Source organism: Melospiza georgiana, chromosome 14, assembly GCF_028018845.1.
Source record: "Melospiza georgiana isolate bMelGeo1 chromosome 14, bMelGeo1.pri, whole genome shotgun sequence".
In the NCBI taxonomy this organism is placed as follows: domain Eukaryota; kingdom Metazoa; phylum Chordata; class Aves; order Passeriformes; family Passerellidae; genus Melospiza; species Melospiza georgiana.
Window position 1 is genome coordinate 15,223,425 of NC_080443.1, and position 21,908 is coordinate 15,245,332.

At 52.7% G+C, this 21,908-nt stretch overlaps 1 protein-coding gene across 1 annotated transcript; it reads right to left on the reverse strand.

Annotated features, from left to right (window-relative positions):
- Positions 1 to 80: 80 nt before the first annotated feature.
- CNGB1 (cyclic nucleotide gated channel subunit beta 1) lies at positions 81 to 20,525 on the reverse strand (the record flags this gene model as incomplete). The annotated part of the gene is made up of 20 exons (XM_058034343.1): positions 81 to 2,117; positions 3,774 to 4,005; positions 4,430 to 4,576; positions 5,126 to 5,244; positions 5,940 to 6,023; positions 6,112 to 6,209; positions 6,812 to 6,971; positions 7,199 to 7,340; positions 8,333 to 8,455; positions 8,868 to 8,932; positions 9,272 to 9,358; positions 9,470 to 9,520; positions 10,346 to 10,554; positions 11,204 to 11,383; positions 11,540 to 11,697; positions 12,223 to 12,318; positions 14,991 to 15,123; positions 17,807 to 17,849; positions 18,180 to 18,309; positions 19,939 to 20,525. Coding segments are annotated over 20 exons (3,057 nt in total), but the record flags the coding sequence as incomplete, so codon positions are not given.
- Between the last annotated feature and the right edge of the window lie 1,383 nt (positions 20,526 to 21,908).

Sequence of the window (21,908 nt, forward strand, 5' to 3'; positions counted from 1 at the left end):
GTCAGCCCTGAATGGGAAGAGGGATGACCCAGGGGGTGGCAGCAGCCCTGCCATCCTTCCCTGGGTCATCCTTCCACAGCCAGACCTGTGGAACCTGCAGCTCTGCTCACTGCACCTGCTGAGCCCCTGGGAGTGCCTCGGCCACGGGGACAGGGCTGCTCCCTGCAGCAAACCTGCCCCAGCTGCTCCTGCACAGGATGGAAAGCGGCTCCTGTCTGTGGGAATGGACAGCCAAAACTTGGGGAGGATCTGCAAACCTCACCCAGCCCGGCCTCCTGCACTGCTCCTCAGCCCTGTCAGCTCACTCTGCTGGGTGCTGGCTTGAGGAGGGTGAGGAGGGAGCCGGTGGGGCACCTTGAGCCATCAGCTGGGTGATGCTGAGCAGGTGTTTGCCTTCCCCTCCAGCACAGCTGGGGCAGTGGCTTCATGATTTCAGTGATGAGCAGCACCAGAGTGGCTTCTCTCCGTGGGAAACGTGGCCAGGAGCCAGTCTGAGGGGGCTGAAGGGCTGGGAATTGCCTCCTGGAAATGGGGATGCTACAGGAATGTGTCCCCTGTTGATGGAGTGACAGAACTCTCCTTTGTCCCCTCAAAAAGGAAAGGAGCCCAGAAGTTTCTCTCTTCAATTAGGTGAAAAGACATCTCATAGACCTGGGGGACTTCACCTCAAACTTAAGGATAGCTACTTGGACAGGAGCCAAAAGGTCCTGTCTGGGCAATTGACTAGAAAAAGAAGAGAACAAAGAAACCAATCGCTTTTGTGAGCTGTTTTACCAGGAGCAAGAACCTCCGGCACCTGGCTTGGTTTTTCTCTGTTTGTTATTTTGCATTTTATTAAACCTTTTTGTTTCCAACACTGCAGCGGAAGCCATCCTGCTCATTTTTATGCCTCCAAAGGTAGCTGAGCTATCTTGGGTGTGTTTTAGACCTCTGAGAGCTTGTGAGACCTGGCTGGAGGGGGCTCCTGTAACAGGATGGCACTGAGGTCCAGCAAGGAGTGCAGGGGAGCCCCTGCGTGCTCATGAATGCTTGTTGGCACATGGCAGGCTCAGAGCTGACTCTGAAACACTGTCTGGGACAGGAGAGCACTCACTGCACTTCTCTTTCCCCTCCCAGCTGGGAACCAGCTCAGTTCTCCCTTCCTGCTCTCTGTTTATCCCTCCCAGCAGTGGCAGCACAGAAAAATCCCAAGGCTGGAAACAAAACCTCCAGGAACATCTATCTCATCCAGGACTGTGCTTCTCCATCCTTGAAGGATGCTCATCAAATCTCCCCATAAGAGCCCCCAGTCATGGAGAGCCCACCACCTTCCCAGCAAGGATTCCTCCCATGGCAAAGCCAAGGTGGTCTTGGCACCACGAGGGTGAGCTTGGCATTCTCATGACAGCTTGGTCTGTGAGCAAATCAAGCTTGGCCTGTGAGCATAGCCCACATCCTTTTCAGATGAATCACTCCCCACTGCTGCTGTCAACCTTGAGCCCAACAGAGAAACCTTGTTGTGGTTTTTTTTCCCTGGGTTGTTTCTAGCCAAGTGGTGACTCAGCTGTCAGAGGTGAATAACTCTTCATGCTTTGTCTGAACACTCATTAACCATCCAGAGCCATAAAAAGCAATTTTTCCATAGCTCTCCTTCCACAAAGCAAGAGGGCTGACCTGAGATTTAGTGGGGAATTCATAAAGGTGCTCAATAGATCTGCAGAGTGGAGAAACCTTACGTGGTTCTGGGTCAAATGGCAGAGGGTTTTATCAGCAGTGATTGAGGGTCTGGGCAGAAGAGAGAGGCAGATCCTACCCACAGCACATAGCAAAACCTACAGCCACTGCATGGAAATCATTAACAACAAGAATCTGCTGGCCCAGGCATTTGCCTGACTCCTACGCCTGCCCTGGGCCCTGCTGCTCTTTCATTGCTCTTCTTCCTTTTCATCTTTCTCTGAAATCTCAGCAGCAAGGATTTCCTCATCCTCTCTTGCTGTGGAGATCACACGGATGGTGACTGAGTGATCAGGAGATTCTGAGGATATTTCTCCTCCCAGGCCTGTCTGTGCTCTGCGGGATGCCACAGGAGATCTCTGGTGCACCGGTGACTTCGGTGGGGTTGGGCTGACACTGCAACCCTGCAACGAAAAGTTAAAAAAAGAGGCAAAAAAAAACCCCTTAGCAGATCCTTGCCCACTGCCCCTAACATGGCAAAGCTGGGCAGAGTTCTGTGGTTCCAGCACAGCATCTCTGCACTGGGGTGCCAGCTTGAGATCCTGGGGTGCCAGAGGGGCTGCTGGATTCTATCCTGCATGTCTTGAGAAGCACAGAGAGAGGAGCACAGCAGAGATCTCCCACCTCTGCACTAACTCTTGGTGTCACAGACATCTTTTATGAAAATCCTTTCCTTAGGATTTTTTCTCCTGAGAAGCTGAGAGGCCTCAGGAACAAAGTGTAAACAATGGTTATCTGCTGCTGTGGAATGCAACAGGTAGATCTGGGATTGGTCTCATGTGGTTGTTTTTAATTAATGGCCAATCACAGTGAGCTGGCCATTTGTTATCATTCCTTCCTATTCTATTCTTGGCTAGCCTTCTAATGAAATCCTTTCTTCTATTCTTTTAGTATAGTTTTAATGCAATATATATCATAAAATAATAAATCAAGCCTTCTGAAACATGGAGTCAGATCCTCATCTCTCCCCTATTCCTGGGACCCCTGTGAACACGGTCACACTCCTGGTTTGCTCCTGAAGCCTCTGGAAGGGCTGGTCTTGGCCAAACCTGGTGCTGGAGCTGCTGTGAGGGAGCAGCCCCAGCCTGCCCTGTCCTCCTTTGGGACGTGGGCTGCCCCAGGGATGTGCCAAGGAGAGGGACGTCCTCTGCTCGGGAGGTCCTGTTCACCCACCAGTGGGGTCAGTTCCAGTTTATTCACCCCTCAGCACTTGTTTCAGGGCTTCTTTTCCCTCATTCAGAGCCCTCAGTGCCCCTGCTCACTGCTGCTCTTAACTGGTTATGGATTAATGTTAAACAACACATGGTTTGAGGCTTCTCAAGCCTCTGGAGGGCTGCAGAAATGCAGCTGTGCTTGGCATTAGCCTGGTGTTTACCCAGGCCCAAGGTCACTGCACTCCCTGGCAGCTCCTCCCTCCCTCCCTGTGCACATCCAGATGTGATAAGCGTGCCTGGCTCCATGCTGAGAATAACAACAGCAGGGGCTGCACGGAGACAAAACTTCCCTTACAAGTTTAGCTGAGACAGCTGGAAATAAAAAAGGAGGGGGAAAAAGCACAGGGCCATTTTCCTTTTCAGCTGCTCATGGCAAAAAGCAAGGGGCTCCTGCAGAGGTGGCAGGATGGCATTGCAGGCTGTGGGCACCTCTGTCCTGGCCACCCGGGGAAAGATTTGGGGCATCAGCTGGGCTGTGGGTGCATTGATTAATTGATTCATGCATTGATTAATTATTAATCATAATTATGATTAATTATCCTGTCTCTGCAGGATAGAAGATACATTCATTCATCTGTGGCTACAGCCTAGCTAGAAATTGGGCTCAGGCTTAGCACAGGCAGGCAAATATTTAATGTATTTCCCTTTTGTGTAGCAAAACACTGGCACTCCACCAAAGGCCTGTGCAAGATGCTGGGTCACCCCTTCCTGCCTGCCCACGCTTTGACAGACCCCAACATCCTGAGCTGGGTCCTTTGAGGCACCTTAACCACTCCAGAGCTGGTGGGGAGAGCACACCCGGTATCTAAGGAAGCAAAGCCGGATCTCTGCACTCCCCGTGCTGACCTGCGCCTCCTGCATCTCCTGCATCGCCTGCGCCTCCTGCATCGCCTGCAGCTCCTGCAGCTCCTTCAGCCTCCAGCGGAGCCGCCCCAGGGGCCCCTTGCCCCCCATCCTCCCCGTGGCCGCCAGGGCAGCCCGGAACAGCTTTGGGGTCTCAGCTTTCGGGGGGATGACCAGCGCATCTCCGGGGCCTCCCTTCTCATCTTTGGGTTTGTTGTTGCTCCTCAGCATTTTCCTGCAGCGCGGGAAGGGAGAGGCGGTGTCAGTCCGGGAACATTGTGTTAGCTGGATTTTATAATGCAGAGAAACCAAGCGTTAACAGCACAAGGAGCTTTGTGTGTCTTAGCGAGGACAGAACAACCAATCTGAGCGATGCTAAAAACCAGACCAAATCTTTACACGGATTTTTAAGCGAAGGCGCTTTGGCCGCGCTCCGTGCCCAGCTCCAGCCCGTGCCAGGCGGGTTTCGGCCGGCGGAGGCTCCGCTCAGCGCCGGGGCCCGGGTGCCCTCTGCCGAGGGACGGCGGCCGCAGCCCAGCTCCGCTCCGGGAGCATCCCCAGGGCTCCACACACAGAGAAAATCCCCCCGAGACCGCGGAGCCCCGGCTCTGCTGGTTTGAAACCCCCGCAGGTTAGAAAGGAGCAGCCCAAGCACGCACTTGGCTTTCTTGCGCAGCAGCTTCTGGGACTCCGGGTAATGCACCAAAATCTCGTTCAAGTCTTTCTTCTCCAGAATGAAAAGGTTGGCGAAGCCGTGGGCCACGACGTTTGCTGTGCGGCGATTTCCCCCTCCTGCTGCCAGCAGGCTGGGAGAGACAATGCGAGACATCAACACCTGTGTTGGCAGGTTCAGAAGCGCAAATCTCCTTTACACCTCTGCACCTCTCTCTTTCAGGGGACTCAGAGTTTAATTTTCACCCTGATGGGATTTATCGTGCCGTTTTTAAAGAATGACAAAGGGAAACCTTGCATGGAGTACTGTATAAAATATTATTTGTGGGTTTGAAGGGTTAAATATTGTGTTTTACACCAGTCTGGGGTCTGCTGGGCTGTGGGGAGGCAGCAGTGTTGCTGTGTTAACAACTGGTGCAGGGCTTTTCATTCCCGTGGAAGGGAAACACCTTTTCTGATCAATTTTCCCATTCCTGCATCCATATTCCCCTGTTTACCATCCCCAGCTCCCCAGGCAGAAGGCAACACGATGACAGAAACAGCAGGAAAGCTGTGATTTGTGTCTCAGCCTCTGCCCAGCATTCACGGCTCTCAGCCACAAAGATTAATTGGGATGCTGCTGATCCCTCCACTTCCCACCCACCGGCTGCATTTCCCCAGCTCCCTGACAGTGCTTCTCTCACCTGATTTCCCCAAAGACAGATCCAGCTTTCAGAGTCACCAGCACGGATTTGCCGTCGGGTCCCCCCAGCACCTGCACCTGTCCCGCCTGGATGATGTACATCTCCCGGCCTATCTCCCCCTGCAGGGAAGGGGGAGCTGGCCAGGGACACCTCATGGATGCCCAAGGAGCACCCTGCTGGGAATCCCCATGGCCACACTGCCCTCTCCAAGCTCCCAAAATGTCTTGATGGTGCTCACTCCTGAGCATTCTCATCTCAGCATCCCCAAGACCACAACTGTGTAGCCATGATGTTTTATGAAAAATCCTTTCCTTAGGATTTTTTCTCCTGAGAAGCTGAGGCATCAGGAACAAACTGTAAACAATTATTATCTGCTGCTGTGGACTGCAACAGGTGCATCTGTGATTAGTCCATGTTGGTTGTTTCTAATTAATGGCCAATCACATCCCAGCTGTCTCAGACTCTCGGTCAGACACAAGATTTTGTTATCATTCTTCTTCTTGCTTGCTAGCCTTCTGATGAAATCCTTTCCTCTATTCTTTTATTATAGTTTTAATATAATATATAATAAAATAATAAATCAAGCTTTCTGAAACATGGAGTCAGATCCCATCTCTTCCCTCTTCCTGGGACCCCTGTGAGCACCCCCACACCCAACAAGCTTTCCCCTGTTGTTCAGAGGTGCTTTGTACAAGGCCAGGGGTGTTTTTGCTCCAAATTCCCTCCCTGGAGGTGGCCCAGCAGGGTGAAGGGCCAGGCCTGGCTCTCCCTGTGCCCTGCACAGCCTGGCTGTGACTCCCAAGGGTCCCCTTACCTTCTTGCACACGAAGTCATTGGGCAGGTACACCACTGATCTGAGCCGCTTCAGCATGTCAAAGATCATCTGTCTGTCACAGCCCTGAGCCCAAACAGAGCCAAAACATGCCAGCCTCAGCGTGTGCTGGCATGGCAGGCCGTGCCAGGCAGGGCTGGGCTGCAGAGGGTACCTGGAAAAGGGCCACTTTGCTCACGATGTTGTAGTTCACGTCGATGGCGATGTCCAGCCTCATCTTGTCCGGCAGCTGCACCAGCAGCTCTGACTCATCTGTGAGACACAGCAGAAAAGTGGGTGATTCCAGCACTTCATTTGGGACTGTGTCCTTCGTGTGGCAGTGGGGAAGCAGCCCAGGTTGTGGTGGCAGAGGGCAGGAGCCAGCTCACACAGAAGGGTCTCCCCCAGCCTCTGCCCACCCAGCAATCTGCAGGTCTAAATCTGAAGTGGGATGGAAAATCACCCTTTGCATTATCCCTACCCTGATGGCTCCCAGAAACAGACCACCGACCCAAATCAGCATTTCTCCTGTCCAGGAGGGTGGGCACAGAGGTTCTGCTCCTGCCTGATGACTCACTGTAGGGTGAGCTGGTGGCTTTGCTGCTGGACACACTCTGGCCATGGTGGACAGTCACTGTCCTCTCTCCAGGGCACCTGGGACACTGGGCTCAGTGTGCTGTGAGTGATCCCAAATCACCAAAGTGCTGCTGTGACCCAGTGGCAGTCTGTAAACTCCATAGGTGGGCAAACAAGCCCCTAGACTGAAAATTACAATAAGCCAACCTCCACCCCCAAACTGTAGTACTGTTTGACAATAACAATTCAGATAAAAAAATGAGATTCAGGTGTTCACCCTTGGAGTGGCTGGATCTCACCTAGCATGCCTTGGGAGTGCCATGTGTACTCGTACCACGTCTTCACCCTGTTCTGCACTGCCCTGGGGATCCTGTAGAAGTTCATGTATTTAATGGTGCTGTCCATGCAGCTCCGGTAGTACGTTTGTCCTGCAGTAGCAGCACCAACCACGTCTCTCATCTGAAAGGAAGAGGTGGAGGAGAACTTTAGGTTGCTGTCACTTGTCCATCAGCAGGTTAAGGATGTAAGCCAAGCCCTAACAACATCTGCCAGATCCTTTTTGTCTTGCACCAATGCTGAGCAGGCCTTCCCATGGGGTAAACAAACCCAGAGAAGCAAACCTGTGGATCAAACCCACCAAACCCACCCCCAGCTGAGGCTGTAAATCCCCCCTGACTCCAACTCACCTGCCCTATCATGACAGAGAAAGCAAAGACCCCTGTGAAGTAGTTCAGCAGCTGGAAGACGATCTCAAAGAGGGTCTTGGGGTCTGGCAGGCCCCCGATGGTGATGAGAGTTTTCACTGCCCAGTAGTAACAGCGGATGTAGCTGGAGGAGAGGAGAAGAGGAGGAGAAGAGGCAGCTCTGAAGGCATTTCTGTTTCACCCCTCAGCACAGATTTACAGGCCAGAGCCTGCTGAGAGTAATGATGGATGACAAAAGGAAAAACTGCAGGGCTTCAGACTCCCCTGCAGGCGCTTCTGGAGATGCTACAGGAGCAGGAGAACCAATGGTCCCTCCAGGAGCCTCCACTTGGGAGGCTCAGCTCTGGTTACTCCTGGTTTCTGCTCCTCTGCCATAAAGCAGCAACATGTTTTCAGCCACATTTACACTTTTAGAAATTATCAGGGGGGAAAACAGGTTTGTGAACAAATTGTTGGAATAGCATTTAAGAGAAGCCATGTGTTCCCTGGTCTCGGGCATTCCCTTGAGTGTTTTGTTTCCACCTGAAGATGGACACAGATTTGTATATCAAACAAAATAACTCTCTAGCAGCACCATGAACACAGGTGTGGGCATTCAGCTTGTGAGCCAAGGACTCTGCCTGTGGCATCAATCACTGACTGCACAGGGGACATTTAACACAGGTACTGCCATGGTGAGGGAAGGGCTGGCCACTGTCCCCATCTCACACCGGGCTGGCCTGAGGGGCCTGGCACAGGGCACAGGGACACACAGGGACACTCCATCCCAGCCTGGCAGCAGTCAGCACAGACAGGAGCAGGATTCATGCTTTGAATGTCTCCTGGTTGGCCAGGGAGCATTCCTTTGCTTCCCAGCACCAGGATCCCACTTCAGCCCCTTCAACCTGCAGCTGCTCTCCCCCTCTGCCCAGCTGCAGCCTCACCTTGCAGCACTGTGTATTACTGCACATCCCATCCCTGCTGTCCTTGCCATTCTCCCTGGCTCCACATCTTCCCCTGGCACTCCCAGCCCTTTCCTTCAGGGGTTTTCACGAACCCAGCTGCATCCCAACACCTCCCTTACTGCTCCAGCTCCATCAGGCTGTGCTGCGTGAGACCCCCAGCCCTGGGCTGTACCTGTTTCCTTCCCCATCATAGACCCAGGTGGTGGAGCCCAGTCCTTCATAGGCTGATGCCCAGTAGTAGAGGCAGGAGTTCACATGCAGGCTGTACAGCAGGTAGGCAGTGGTGCGAATCACCCTGCAGAGAAACCCAGGAGAGAGCAGGAAGGGAGATGAAATCTGACAGGGAAACATGCCAGACTCCCCCCGGGATCAGTGGGAGCCTAAAGTGGTGACCACACAGGTGACAGAGCACCCCAGCCCTGCTGCTGCCTCCTGCAGCCCCAGAAGTGCCAGGAAAAGCAGTTTATCTGCTGATGGCTCCCCTTCACTGCCAGCCCCCCTGTCCCTGTGGGCTGGGGAGAGCTGATCCTGCCCATGCAGGCTTTGGGAGCCTCATGTCCCACCACATCGGCCAAAGCCCATTCAGCCAGCCCAGGCACAGCAGGGAAAGAAGTCAGGGGCCCAGAACAAGTGCAGAATGAAGGGAACCTTCCTCCCCAGGGGCAAAGAGCAATTCCATGCTCCCTCCTTGCCCCCATGGCCCTCACCTGTAGATGTAAGCCTTGGTCAGGATGGCCTCCAGGCGGTTGTTGAACTCGAAGAAGGCCATGTACTGGGAGGAGAAGGAGAGCTGCATGTTCCAGGTTCCCCTGGGAGAATCCCCTCCCCATAAAACCCCCCTGCCCCTCATTTCCCTCCTGCAGCCCCTCTGCAGCGTGGACTGCCACAGGCAGATTTGTCTCCATCCTTCAGTGCCCTCCTAGTCAAATGTGAGTGGTTTAGGATTGAAATGAAGTGTGTGACCTGCAAAGCCTTTGGGACAAAGCTCCTCTCCATTTTGTGATCCTCCTGTCACCATGGATGGGTGTGAACAGGCCCAGCTCACCCAGGCAGCAGAGGAGCCCTCTGTGCCCTGTGCAGCTGCTGCTCTGGTCTGTGAGCCCGGGCTCACCTTCAGGCAGCGGGGGAAGCGCAGCAGGGGATTCACACCCACTTTGAAGTAGAAGAAATCCAGGGGCAGCAGGCACAGCACATCCATCTGAAATGCACACAGGAGACACCTCTGTGGGGAGCTGCAGGGGCCCTGGGGTGGGGCTGAACCCACAGGGCAGGTGAAAGGTTCAGGTGAATAAGGACAGTGCTGACAAACCTTGAAGCGCTGTGACCGCAGGTAGTTCTCTTTCATGGCCTTTTTGTCAGTCTGAGGGGAACAGGAGGGAGAGAGAGAGGAATACTGATTATTGCTTAGAGAAAGGAAAGCTAGGCCAGTGTGGTCATGCCTGGCTTTCCTTCTCTGCACCACAACAGGGAAGATGCTCCCTTTGTGCCTGGAAAGGGGGAAGAGCAGGCAGAGAATTCCTGGCTGTTTGCCATCTTCCCATCCTACCTTGGGACATCCTGTGCTGATTTTGCATCCCAGGAAAAGCACATCACAGTGCCAGCATCACAAAATCAGCAGGGAAACTGCCTGTCTGAGCATCTGCATGGGCATGGGAAGGCTGCACCCTCAAGGTGTGATTTTTCAGTTTGTTTAATTGAATATGGAAATGAAATCAAGGGCTTTGCCTTATCTTGCCTTATCTCAAGGGAGTGATCTGTGTGTTCAGATTGTAATTGCTAACACATCCTGCCTGGTGTGCTCCCGAAAATTAACCCCAGAGTTTGTTACACCCGTGCCCAAGGTTGGCACGACAAGGGTCAGTCAATGAGCCCCTCACCAGGGGCAGAGCCACCCCCTGGAGCAGCACCCTGCAGGCATCCCTGCCCAGAAACAGGGAGGCCACACAGTACTGGAGAGGATGGGACAGATTTGATGGGGAAAAATGGTGTGTTTGGCAGACAAAAAGACTGCTGGCTTGTCCAGTCAGTGTCAGGAGAGATGCTCGTGGTGTCTGGGAGTGGACAGAGCCCTGATGGCCATGGCAATGGTGAGAGGGCTCAGTTCAGGGTCCAGCAGCACCCTCAGGGTGATGGGGTGGGAGTGCCCAGCTGGTGCCCATGCTGGGTGCAGTGCCCTGCCACTCACAATGATGTCTCCCCCCTGCACGAACTGCAGCCGGGTCTGGAAGATGAGGATGTCCAGCAGGTAAATGAGGTCACACAGGTAATCCACCAGCAGCCAGTAGTGGATGTTGGCTGGGGTCTGGTAGGGGAAGGCCCAGCGGACGGGGATCAGCCAGCAGTTCCAGTTCCAGGCCATGACCACGAAGAACAGCCACAGCACGTACATCAGATCTGCACACAGGGAACAGCACCACCATCAGCTGGAAACACGTCCCTGCTCTGGGAGAATCCTCTGCACAGAGGGGTTTCCATCCCCTGGCCTGCCCTCAGCACAAAGGAAAACCTGCAGGAAGTCTCTTGGTGACAGTGTTTGATCTCCAGCACAGACTGAACATCCCTGGTCACAGAACACACCATGTTTTAGCAGAAAGCTTCTTCTAACTTTGCTGTATTCAGTTATATTTGCTTTTGCTCTGCTCCCACAACTCCAACATCCCTGTTTTTGTATTTCCCCTCCAGCCATGCTGAGCTGGTGGCTGGCTGCCTGATCCCAGAGGCTTCCAAAGGACTGTGGAGTGTGAAAGACTAAGGAAAGAGCTTGGCTTCTGGGGGGTGGCCACAAGGCAGTGGAATCTTCTTTTGTGATTTTAATTTTCTGGGCGCGTACCCACACCACGGGGAAAGCAGAATGCCCAGTCCTGCTCCTGACACCCACAGCTGGAAGTATTTAGGAAAGCCTGTGCCTTGCAGAGAATTTAAAAGTCTGAGCTTTAGTGAAAAAACTAAGTTGCTTCTTGCTTAGTTTTCCTCCCCCCCTCATCACCCTCTCTCCTCCAGTCCCAGCAGGTGCCCCCAGCCCAGGCTGTGCCCCATCACTCACTGGTCAGGGGGTCAATGCTGCTGGGGAACTGGTAACTCTTGAGGTGCTGCAGCCAGGGCCGGCGCTTGAAGGTGCAGCACAGCATCTCACAGTAGTGATCATCCCCCAGAGGTTTGTCCCCCTCCAGCTCCCCTCCTGGGGCAGGCGCTGCTGCTGCTGCAGGTGCTGGCTTGCTGGGAGCTGGGAGAGGCCACACAGTTATTTCAAAGGGCAGAAAAAAATCTTCTTACTGCAGTTTTTCTTAAGGTCTTTAAAGTGTTAATAAAACAGGAGCCAGAAACCACGGTGTGTACAGGGACCCACCAGGGAAACACTCCCAGCCCCACCTGGACTCACATGCCACGGGGCTCTCATCATCTGAGGTGACATCAGAGTCAATGAGCTTCTCCTTCACCTTCTCAGTCCTCTCTTTGAAGAGCCTCACCAGCTCCTGCAGCCGGGTGTTGATGGTGGCACTGCTCAGGCTCGAGGCCGAGCCGATGCGCTCGGGCAGGCTGGGGGACACCAGAGGGCATTGCATGGAGGTAGGAAAGGCCAGGGCAGGTTATTGGGGTCACAGAAACCTGGAATGGCTTGGGTTAGAAGGGAAAGGAAAGGCCAGGGCAGATTCATGGGATCACAGAAATCTGGAATGGTTTGGGTTAGAAGGGAAAGGAAAGGCCAGGGCATGCTATTGGGGTCACAGAAACCTGGAATGGTTTGGGTTAGAAAGGACCTTAAGGCTCATCTCATTCCAACCTCTCTGCCATGGGCAGGGACACCTTCCACTAGACCAGGTTGCTCCCAGCCCCATGACCCAGTCATTATTCCCATTCTTTAACCTACAGCATCTGAATTAGGATTTACCTGTGTTTATTTGGGTGTTGTGTACTGAGAAGAACACAAACTAGCATGGCTCCCTCTCCCTTTGGTATCCCAAAGGATATTTGGGGTGTTTGCCATTTCCGCCCAAGCCCCAGGACATGAACCCCAGGATGTGAACCCCAGGCTGATCTGGAGTCCCTGGGCTCATTTCTCACCTTTCCCTCTGCTCCTGGTCCCAGCCCAGCCCTTGGCTGGGGGATTGGCTCACCAGCCCCCTGTCCAGAGCATCCTCAGGGAGCAGTCGCCTTCTCCTGCAGACACAAACACAGACACCAAAGCTTGGCTTGGCTCCTCTCTTTCCTCTTCCTCCTCCTCCTCCCAAGTGTGACCTGTTTTCCATTCCCCCTTCTCCTGCTAGGGTCAGTTTCCCCTAATTTTTGTGACATTGCCTGGAGTGGTTGGGAGTTAGCCTCCTGCTCCTTTCCTGCTGGAGCCCTGCTCCTCCCTGAGTACCAACCAGCCCTTGCAGCCACCTGGCCCATTTTGCAACTCAGTTTGGGTACCTGGCAAGATGCACAGAGGGCAGGCATCATCCTGTGCTGGCCCCCAGTGCCACAGCTCCACAGCACTGCACTTCAAGGGGCAAGGAGAGTGCACCAGAGCACCCAGAGCTTGTGTCCTAACTCAGCTGGGGCTCCCTTTGGCACAGATGGGTTTCTCAGGTGACTTCCTTACATGTGGGCACAAAAGGTGTCAGAAGGGAAGCTGAATATGAAGGTAGCAGTCCCAGCAAAAATCTAGACTGGTTTTTGCAAGCCCAGAGCTCCAGCTGTGATGAGGAAATTGTCTCCTGCCACCACAAGTGCAGATCCCACTGGCCAGGGCACAGAATGTCTCAGTGCTGTGTGTGGAGCAGGAGGAGGAGGATGCTGAGGGAGCATCCTGCCAGCACCAATCTCCCAGAGGAATGGGAGTCAAATGGGATTCAAATGCTGTGAAACCACCATCTTTAGCTCACTGGCTCCCAGGTGTGTCCTGCTGGGAGGTGGAGCAGGTGAAAAAGAATGATGAACCTTCATTTCCCAAGAAATGGGCCCTGCCAGAGACATGTAGGAAATAACTCCAGGCTGTGGCAGTAGAAGGGATTTAGAGATAACTGCTCAATGCAGAGTTATGTCTTCTCCCTCAGGACATGAGCATTTCCCTTCTGCCTCACAATATTTAATTTTTATTTATTTATGTAGGAGAACGGGAGTTCCTTGCTTTTAAAAATACCCAGTGTTGTTTTGAGGCACTCCCTGGGACCCAGCAGAAGGGTTTATGTGCTCACATGTGTAACTGTAAATGTGTTTAATGCTGTCTGTGTTTTCACTACAGGTATTTTACACGAAGCCTTGGGCTCTGCTGTCCCAGTATCAATAGCTGTTCAACAGACCAGATCGTTGACATTTTTGCCATTTTTTAGCTGTTCAACAGACTGGATTGTGGACATTTTTTCCATTTTTTTTTTTTTGCTCCTTCAGGAGCAAAAACTAAAAGAACCAAACTATTAAGTGAGAATGACTACAGCACCTGGTTTACAGCACAGAAAATAATCCCACTTTAGCTTTCGTTTTGAATCCTCTGCAAGGGTGAGCCTCAAAAAACCCTAGTGCCACCACAGAAAAAAATCCATCAGCTTCCTCCAGCCTAAATTTATAAGCTCAGTTTTAATCCTCCCTCTCTCCAAGCATAGAATCACTGAATGATCTGGCTTGGAAGGGACCTTAAAGGACCATTTAGTTCAGGAAGGGACACCTTCCAGCTAGGCCAGGTAGCTCCAAGCCCCATCCAACCTGGCCTTGAACACTTTGCAGGATGGGGCTTCCACCACTCCTCTGAAAGCTCAAACCCAGGGGAGATGTGCTTGCAAACCTTGTAGCAAAAATACAGGAAGAAAATGGATTATTTTTAAGATGCAGGCTCATATCCAGCACATAAACCCTCTGTGCTCTGAACTTGGGAACAGAGACAAATGGGAATGCCCATGGCTTGGGGATCCAGCCCATCTCCAGGAGCACACACACACAGGGCTGTCCCTGACCATAAAAGCATTAAACAAAATTTAATTTAAAAATGCAAACAAAAGGCAAAGCTTTGGCCATCTCCTCTGCTGTGCACTGGGGTGACACCCACTGCACACACAGCAATGTCCAAATCTGCTGGGAATGAGCATCTCCACGTGGATAAATGTGGATAATAAATGTTCCTGTGCTGGCAGCCTCAGGGGGAGCTGGGACCACTGGGCAGAGCTGCACCTGGGGTTTGCTGTACCTGGGGGATGCTGTACCTGGGGGATGCTGTACCTGGGGGATGCTGTGTCTGGGCAGAGCTGCACCTGGAGGATACTGTACCTGGGGTTTGCTGTACCTGGGGTTTGCTGTACCCGGGGTTTGCTGTACCCGGGGTTTGCTGTACCTGGGGGATGCTGTGCCTGGGGGATGCTGTACCCGGGGGATGCTGTGCCCTGCACAGCTGTACCCGGGGTTTGCTGTACCTGGGGTTTGCTGTGCCCGGGGTTTGCTGTACCTGGGGGATGCTGTACCCGGGGTTTGCTGTACCTGGGGTTTGCTGTACCTGGGGTTTGCTGTACCCGGGGTTTGCTGTACCCGGGGTTTGCTGTACCTGGGGTTTGCTGTGCCTGGGGTTTGCTGTACCTGGGGGATGCTGTACCTGGGGGATGCTGTGCCTGGGGGATGCTGTGCCCGGGGTTTGCTGTGCCCTGCAGAGCTGTACCTGGGGTTTGCTGTACCTGGGGTTTGCTGTACCTGGGATTTGCTGTACCTGGGGTTTGCTGTACCTGGGGTTTGCTGTACCTGGGATTTGCTGTACCTGGGGTTTGCTGTACCTGGGGTTTGCTGTGCCTGGGGTTTGCTGTACCTGGGGGATGCTGTGCCCGGGGTTTGCTGTACCCGGGGTTTGCTGTACCCGGGGTTTGCTGTACCTGGGGGATGCAGCGCCGGGCACGGCCAGCAGATTGGGGGCGCCGGCCGCAGGCAGCTCTCCATAGGTGCCGTGGATCTCCACAGCACGCTCTGGGCTGTCCACATCCTTGATCTCCACGGTGGGAGGGTGACCTGCTCCGTGGGGAAGGACAACAATGGCAGGTGAGGGGGGCACAGGGCCCCCCTGCAGCCAGGACGGCTCCCCAGAGCCCAGAGCTGCCCCCAGGCCCTGCAGAGTGTGGGAAGGACTCTCCTCCTCCCTCCCTTCCCTTCTTGCCTGGCTCTCCTTTCTCCTAAGCATTCTCCTAAGCATTCATGGAGCGCTTCTTTATCTTTTCTTTATCTTTATCTTTATATATATATATATATTTTTATTTTTTTTTTTTTTTTTGCCCAGTTTTAACAGTCTAAGAGCTGCCATCTGCTGCCCTTCTGCTTGCCCAGCTTGCAGTGATTGCAGCTACTCCATCTGAGTGTTGGGCTCCTGTGGTTTGGAAAACCATGGAAATGAGGATTCCCAGCTGCAGGTGCCATGCAGGAACCCAGGATTTCCAGTGGCAAAGCTGCCTCCCAGGGTGTAGAGATTCTCCTGGTTCTTCTGAATGTAAACACATGGATTGTGGCAGCCCTGAACCACACAGTGTTGGCTTTTCATGCAGAATAAGGCACTATTACAATAAGCATTTATGGCTTCTTTCTTCTGCAGAGGTAATAACTGCTCCCTGCCACAGGCAAGGTCAGAAGCAGGAAGGTTGGATGTTTATGGTGGGTAAAGAAAGATGCCAGTTGTCCAAAGGAGAACTGGGGGCTACCTTGGCCAGACCCCACAGTCACTTGGCTGTGAAGTGTAATGTCTTTCTTAGCTATTTAACAAAATAAATTTAATTCCTGCAGGATTTCTTCTTTTCACGCATCTGAGAGACCCCATGCACCTCCTCCTGCTTCATGGTGTGAAGCTAGGGGATCAGAGTGGCTGGATTAAAAAAAGCCTGAGAAAATGCCTGTTTGGGTGGCAAAGTTAAAATCCTGTTGCATGTAAGGAAAAGCAGCAGAATTCGGCTTGCTGGTGAAAAACAAAGCAAAGCAAAGCTGCAGAAAAGGCAGAAAGCCATGAGCAGCAAACCTGCACCTTCCTCTCCTTAGCATGAGCAGGCTGTGCAAATGCTGGAGAGAAAACTGTGTGTGGTGAAATTGCACCCTCTGCCTGCAGCTCCTTCAGGAGAGCCTTTCTGAGCAGCTCTAAACACACAGCATTTGCAGACACACTCAAGGCTTGGCTAAAAAGGCACATGGTGATGAGGCAGAAGCAGACAAACACGTGGGTTTTGTTCCCCAGCCTCTGTGCTGCAACATGAAGCATGCTTTTATTTTTTTTTTAATTATTCACCCCCCCCCCCCCCACCCCAGAAAAGCAACAAAAAAAGCAACTACTCCAGGAACCCCCCTGCACCCCTCTAGCCACACAAGGCATCAAAGCCAACATCTCTAATACCTAGTGGGGGTTGCTCCTCAGTGCAAAAATTGGGGTTGACAAGTCCAGCCTTTGGCTTGCTGGCGACAAGGACAGGGGTGGCAGCAGGGGCTCGGCAGCTGGGGACATTGGGGACATTGGGCAGCTGCTCTAGAGCCCCGTGGCCAGCAGGAGAGGGGGCCCTGCCAGCCCAGGGCTTGTCATGCACCAGCTGGAAGAGCTCGACGTCCTGGGCCCGCCTGGCCATGCTGCTAGCAGCTGCTGGGAGCTTCAAGCAAGGGACAAGGCATCTGCAGCTGCAACAGAACAGAGGGCTGTGAGAAGGGAGGGCTGGCTGTGTGAGAATGGAGGGATGTGGCACTGCAGGGATGTGGGGCTGGCTGTGTGAGAAGGGAGGGATGTGACACTGCAGGGATATGGGGCTGGCTGTGTGAGAAGGGAGGGATGTGACACTGCAGGGATGTGGGCCTGACCCTGGTTTGGAGCTGCTGCTGCTGCTCACAGGGCTGGTGCCAGCGCTGGGCATCCCAGCTCATGTTTTTCATGGAGTCATGGAAGGTTAAGGGGTGGAAGGGACATTAAAGGTTGTGTCCCATGAGCAGGGACATCTCCTGCTACCCTTTACCCAGCCTGGCCTTGAGTGCTGCCAGGGTTGGAGCATCCACAACTTCCCTAGGCAACATATTCCAGTATCTCACCATCCTCACTGGTGATAATCTAACCTAAATTCCCCCTCTTTCAATTTGTAGCCATCACTCCTTGTCCTATCACTACAGTTCCTGACAAATCAGCATTTTCCAGCATCATTGTCCCTCTGCAAGGGCTGCATGCAGAGAATCTCAGGGGTGAGGGCAAGCCATTCCCTGAGCAACTTCCTGATGCCAGTGGAGTTCTGCCAGGATGTGCCTCTGCTCAGTCAGGCTGCAATGGGAACTCACCACCTAATTTTCATTACCAACCATTGCTTCCTAAAACATTATATTAAAATCTGTTTTATGCCACTGGTAATTACCCAAAGGGAGAAAAGTGGTAGAGAAAATACTTTTTTATCCCTTTACATCCTCCAGCTGAAGGAGAAACTCTTGTTTCACATCAGGGATTGCTGAATCAACAGGACTAAGTATTGTACATGCAGAGCCAGCTGCAGACAATGCCAATATTGCCATTGTGCTGTGCCCACAGCACAGTGGGGATGTTTTACCCTGTGAACAGCCCTGACTGCCCCTGCAGGCTGCAGAGAAGGCAGCTCCCTGCTCCCTGCCAGCAGGAGAGGAGAAGCTGGATTCTCCCCCCATCCCTGCCTCACTCCACCCCAGTCTGGCACCCTCCTGCTACCCCTTGTACCTTCAGCATCAGTTTCAGCAGCTTCAGCTGGCTCCTCTTCCTCCTTCAAAATGAAAACAAAGCCATTTTAAGGAGAAAAAGCCCTTTCTGTCAGTGAAAGAGCAGCCTTGGCAGCTTGACTGACTGCCCCATGTCCTTCCTCTCAGACTCTCAGCCTGTTCAGCGCCCACTCCTGAGGGTGAGAGGAGCCCTCTCTCCACCCACAGCCACCTCTGCTGCCCAGCTTCAGGGATGGGGACACCCAGGTGGGCAGCGTGGCCTGTGCCCAGCCCAGCCTGCCCCTGCCAGGGCACTGCCTGCCCCCAGAGAAGCTCTGAGCCCCGGGGCAGAGCAGAGCTGAGTGCAGGGAGCCGAGCAGGGAGCGGTGCTGTACCTGCACAGGGGCACCTTGCAGATTGCTTATCTCAGCTTCCTCCAGCTGCTCAGCCCTGGGGGCCTCCTGGGCAAGGCAGGTTTCATCCACACCCTCATCAGCAGGGGCACAAGGAGGCTGCAGCAGGGGCCTGCAAGGGAGAGAAGAAATACTGCCTGGGAGACCAGGTGAGAGGTGATGAATAAATCAGGGCATTGCATGGGCATGAGCAGAAACTGCAGAGGCAGAAAGATCCAGGCAGAATGTTTCTCCTCCTGTGCATCATTTCTCATATAATTAAAATGGGACAAATAAAAAGCCAAAATCTAATTTCCAGGCAAGGCTTTCCCACAAGAACTATTCAAATCCCACGTTTGCCTGTGCAAGACACCACCAGGACACATAATTCTCATTTTCCTTCCTGAGCAAGAACAGGCCTCAGCTCCACCATTCTGACAAAGAGACTCTCAAGACTGATTTTGTTGCTTTAATATAACTTCATAACTGAAATAAAAGCACCTCAAATGTTATTTTGTGCATTTACCTCTTGATTTGGCAAGAAATGCAAAGCAGGGATTTGGGATAATGAGAATTTTAAGACAGCTAAATGCATGAAAATATTTGTATTGTTATTTTTAATAATTTCCCCCCTTCATGTTTAAAATTATGCTCCCTTCAAATGTGGTCACAAATCTTTCCATCCTAAACTAGAAAACCTGTTGGTCTCTCTCTCTTCTCCCAGTAAACAAACACATTGAAGGATGGAGCAGCATCTCATTCACCCCACAACTGAAGCTGAAGTTTCTACAGTGAAGCTCCAGGAACAGATTTTTATGAAATACAAACATATGGGCTTGACAGTGAGTAATCATGTGTTTTCAGCTTCTTCCTGAAAATCTAGCTACTTTAGAGGAATTAACACAGAATAATATTGTAGTGCTAGGTAATAAATCCCTAAATGTTTATCTCATGTGAAATCAGAGCAAACTACTAATCTGAGCAGAAAGATGTCTCCCAATCCCATCCAGACCAAAGTCACCACCTTCCACAAGAGCTCGGCTATTTTCTACAACAGGAAAAAATGTAAAATTGTACCTACTTGTATGAAGCAGCATCAACACATAATCCTGTCTTTACATTCAGCTCTGTAACACTCAAAACAATCCCGGTTGCCCTGAATTAATGGGCACGGTTCAAACAGCACAGCCCATCTCCGGAGCCGGCTGCTCCCGCCTCCAAAGGCGCAGGAGGGGCTGCGGTTGCCACGGGCGGCCGCGATGGAGACGGAGCCCGAGTCACAGGAGACGCTCCTGTCACCAGGTGCCGCGTCAGCAGCGAGCCCTGGGGCAGCCGGTTGGCCAAAGCATCCCTCCTGCATGCCATGCTTCCTGCCTGCCATCTCCTCCTCATGCCAACCATACCCAGCACATCCATCCCTCCTGCCTGCCATCCCTCCCGCATGCCATCCTCCTGCCTGACATCCCTCCTGCATCCCTCCTTCATGCCATCCCTCCTGCATTCCATCCCTCCCTCATGCCATCCCTCCCGCATGCCATCCCTCCCGCATGCCATCCCTCTCTCCTGCCATCCCTCCTGCATGCCACCCATCCCCAGCACAGCTATCCCTGCCCAGCACACCCGTCCCTGCCCATCCTGCCACGCTGGGAGCTCTGCTCTGCCATGGCTGTTTCAGCCTCTCCAGCTGGAGAATGCACTTGAAACAAAAGCTGCAATCACACTCGTTTTCAACAAAGCCCTGAAGGCAACAGGAGCCACTCACTCTGCACTCTCCTGCTGCTCCTCCTCTTTCTTATCTTCCTCTTTCCTCTTTTCCTCTTTCTTCTTCTCCTTCTCTTTTTTCCTCTCCTTCTCTTTCTTCCTCTTCTCCTCTTTCTTCTTCACCTCCTCCTTTTTCCTCTTCTCCTCTTTCTTCTTCACCTCCTCCTTCCTCTCCTCTTCCTCTCCCTTTCTGTCCTCCTCTATCTTCCTCTCCTCTTCCTCTTTTTTACGGTCTTCCTCCTCTTGCTTCATCTCTTCCTCCTCTTGCTTTTTCTCCTCTTCCTCATTTTTCCTGTTCTCTTCTTCTTTCTTCTTCTCCTCTTCCTCTTTTTTCCTCTCCTCCTCCTCTTGCTTCAACTCCTCCTCCTCTTGCTTCCTCTCCTCTTCCTCCTTTTTCCTGTCCTCTTTCTTCCTCTCTTCTTCCTCCTCTTTCCTGTCCTCCTCCTCTTGCTTCACCTCCTCTTCTTTCCTCTCCTCCTCCTCCTCTTGCTTCACCTCCTCTTCTTTCCTCTCCTCCTGCTTCACCTCCTCTTCTTTCCTCTCCTCCTCCTCTTGCTTCATCTCCTCTTCTTTCCTCTCCTCCTGCTTCACCTCCTCTTCTTTCCTCTCCTCCTCCTCTTGCTTCATCTCCTCTTCCTCTTTTTTCCTCGCCTCCTCTTCTTCTTTCTTCCTTTCCTCTTCCTCTTTCTTCCTCTCTTCCTCCTCCTCTTTCTTCTCCTCCTCCTCCTTTTCCTCATCCCCCTTGGCAGTGTTTGGGGAGCACAAACAGATTCTGGAAAGGAGAAGCTCATGAGTTGAAGCCCCCCAGCTCTGAACACACTGCCCAGCCCTTGGGCAGACCCAGCAGGGTTTCTATGGCAGAAGCAAGGGCGAAATATAAAGGGACAATTTCCATTTCTGAATGGCATTCCAGCTGCATGCACCACTGCTGGGAACAAGGTCCAAAGCCTCTTACCCTGGGGCCAAATTCTACTCACAGGAGCCCAAGCAGAGCCTCCCTCACCTGTCCTCTGCAGGGCACTGTGAGCATTGCTCCCGTGGCTCTGTACTAACCAAAACTGAGACATCAGGAGAAAAAGATATTTGCTCAAGCACCTTTTGGATTCTGCTGGGGAATCCCCCCTTTTTGGAAACACACTTTGGCTGCCAGCACCAGCCCTTGCAAGGATGGATGCCCAGGGACAGGCTTGTCCCCTCCCATGGCCACCACACTGGCCCATCAACAGCATCTCCCTTCCCCTACCTGGATTCCTCTTCCTGAGGCTCCTCCTGGATGGTGGGAAGGGAATGAGCATCTGCCTGCAGCTCAGCCTGGTGAGCCCAGGCTGTCATCTCTTCATTCATCTGCCCGTCCTCCATCTCTTCCAGGACGAGATGGGTTTCCTCCTGCTCCCCAGGGGCTGCATGAACTGAAACAGGAATGGGGAGAGGGAGGTGATGAAGGGACAGGGACAGCAGCAGGCTCTCCAGAGGCCAGGGCAGGTCCCAGGTTTGCTCCTTCTTGGTTTCCAGGAAGACCTTCCTTGGAAGACCTTCTTGGTCTTCCAGGTTTGCTCAGTGGGGCAGTGCTGGAGTGGCTCTCAGCCTGCCCAGAGCTGTGCAGCCCTGCTGCCCCTGTGTGGAGATTCTCAGTTCAGTCCAAGAAAGAACAGAGACCATTTCTCCCAGGCTGAGCCTGGGAATTGTAGAGGAAAAGAATGAAAATAGTTATTATCTCTCTTTCTGTAACCACTGTTTATAGTTATGGTTCCCACAGTGTGCTGTTCATAGTACACCAACAGTGTGAGATGTTTCTACTTTGAGACCAATCAAGGATCACCTTAGTGAGTCACATTATAAAAGACCCACACCTTTCATTAAAGGGGCCTTCTGATCCACCTGAAGACTGAAGTCTCTCTTTCTGTCCCTGATTCAACAGCCTCACCCCTGAGCTGGGCTGCACAGGTACCTTGGGCCCCTTTGCAGAAGGAA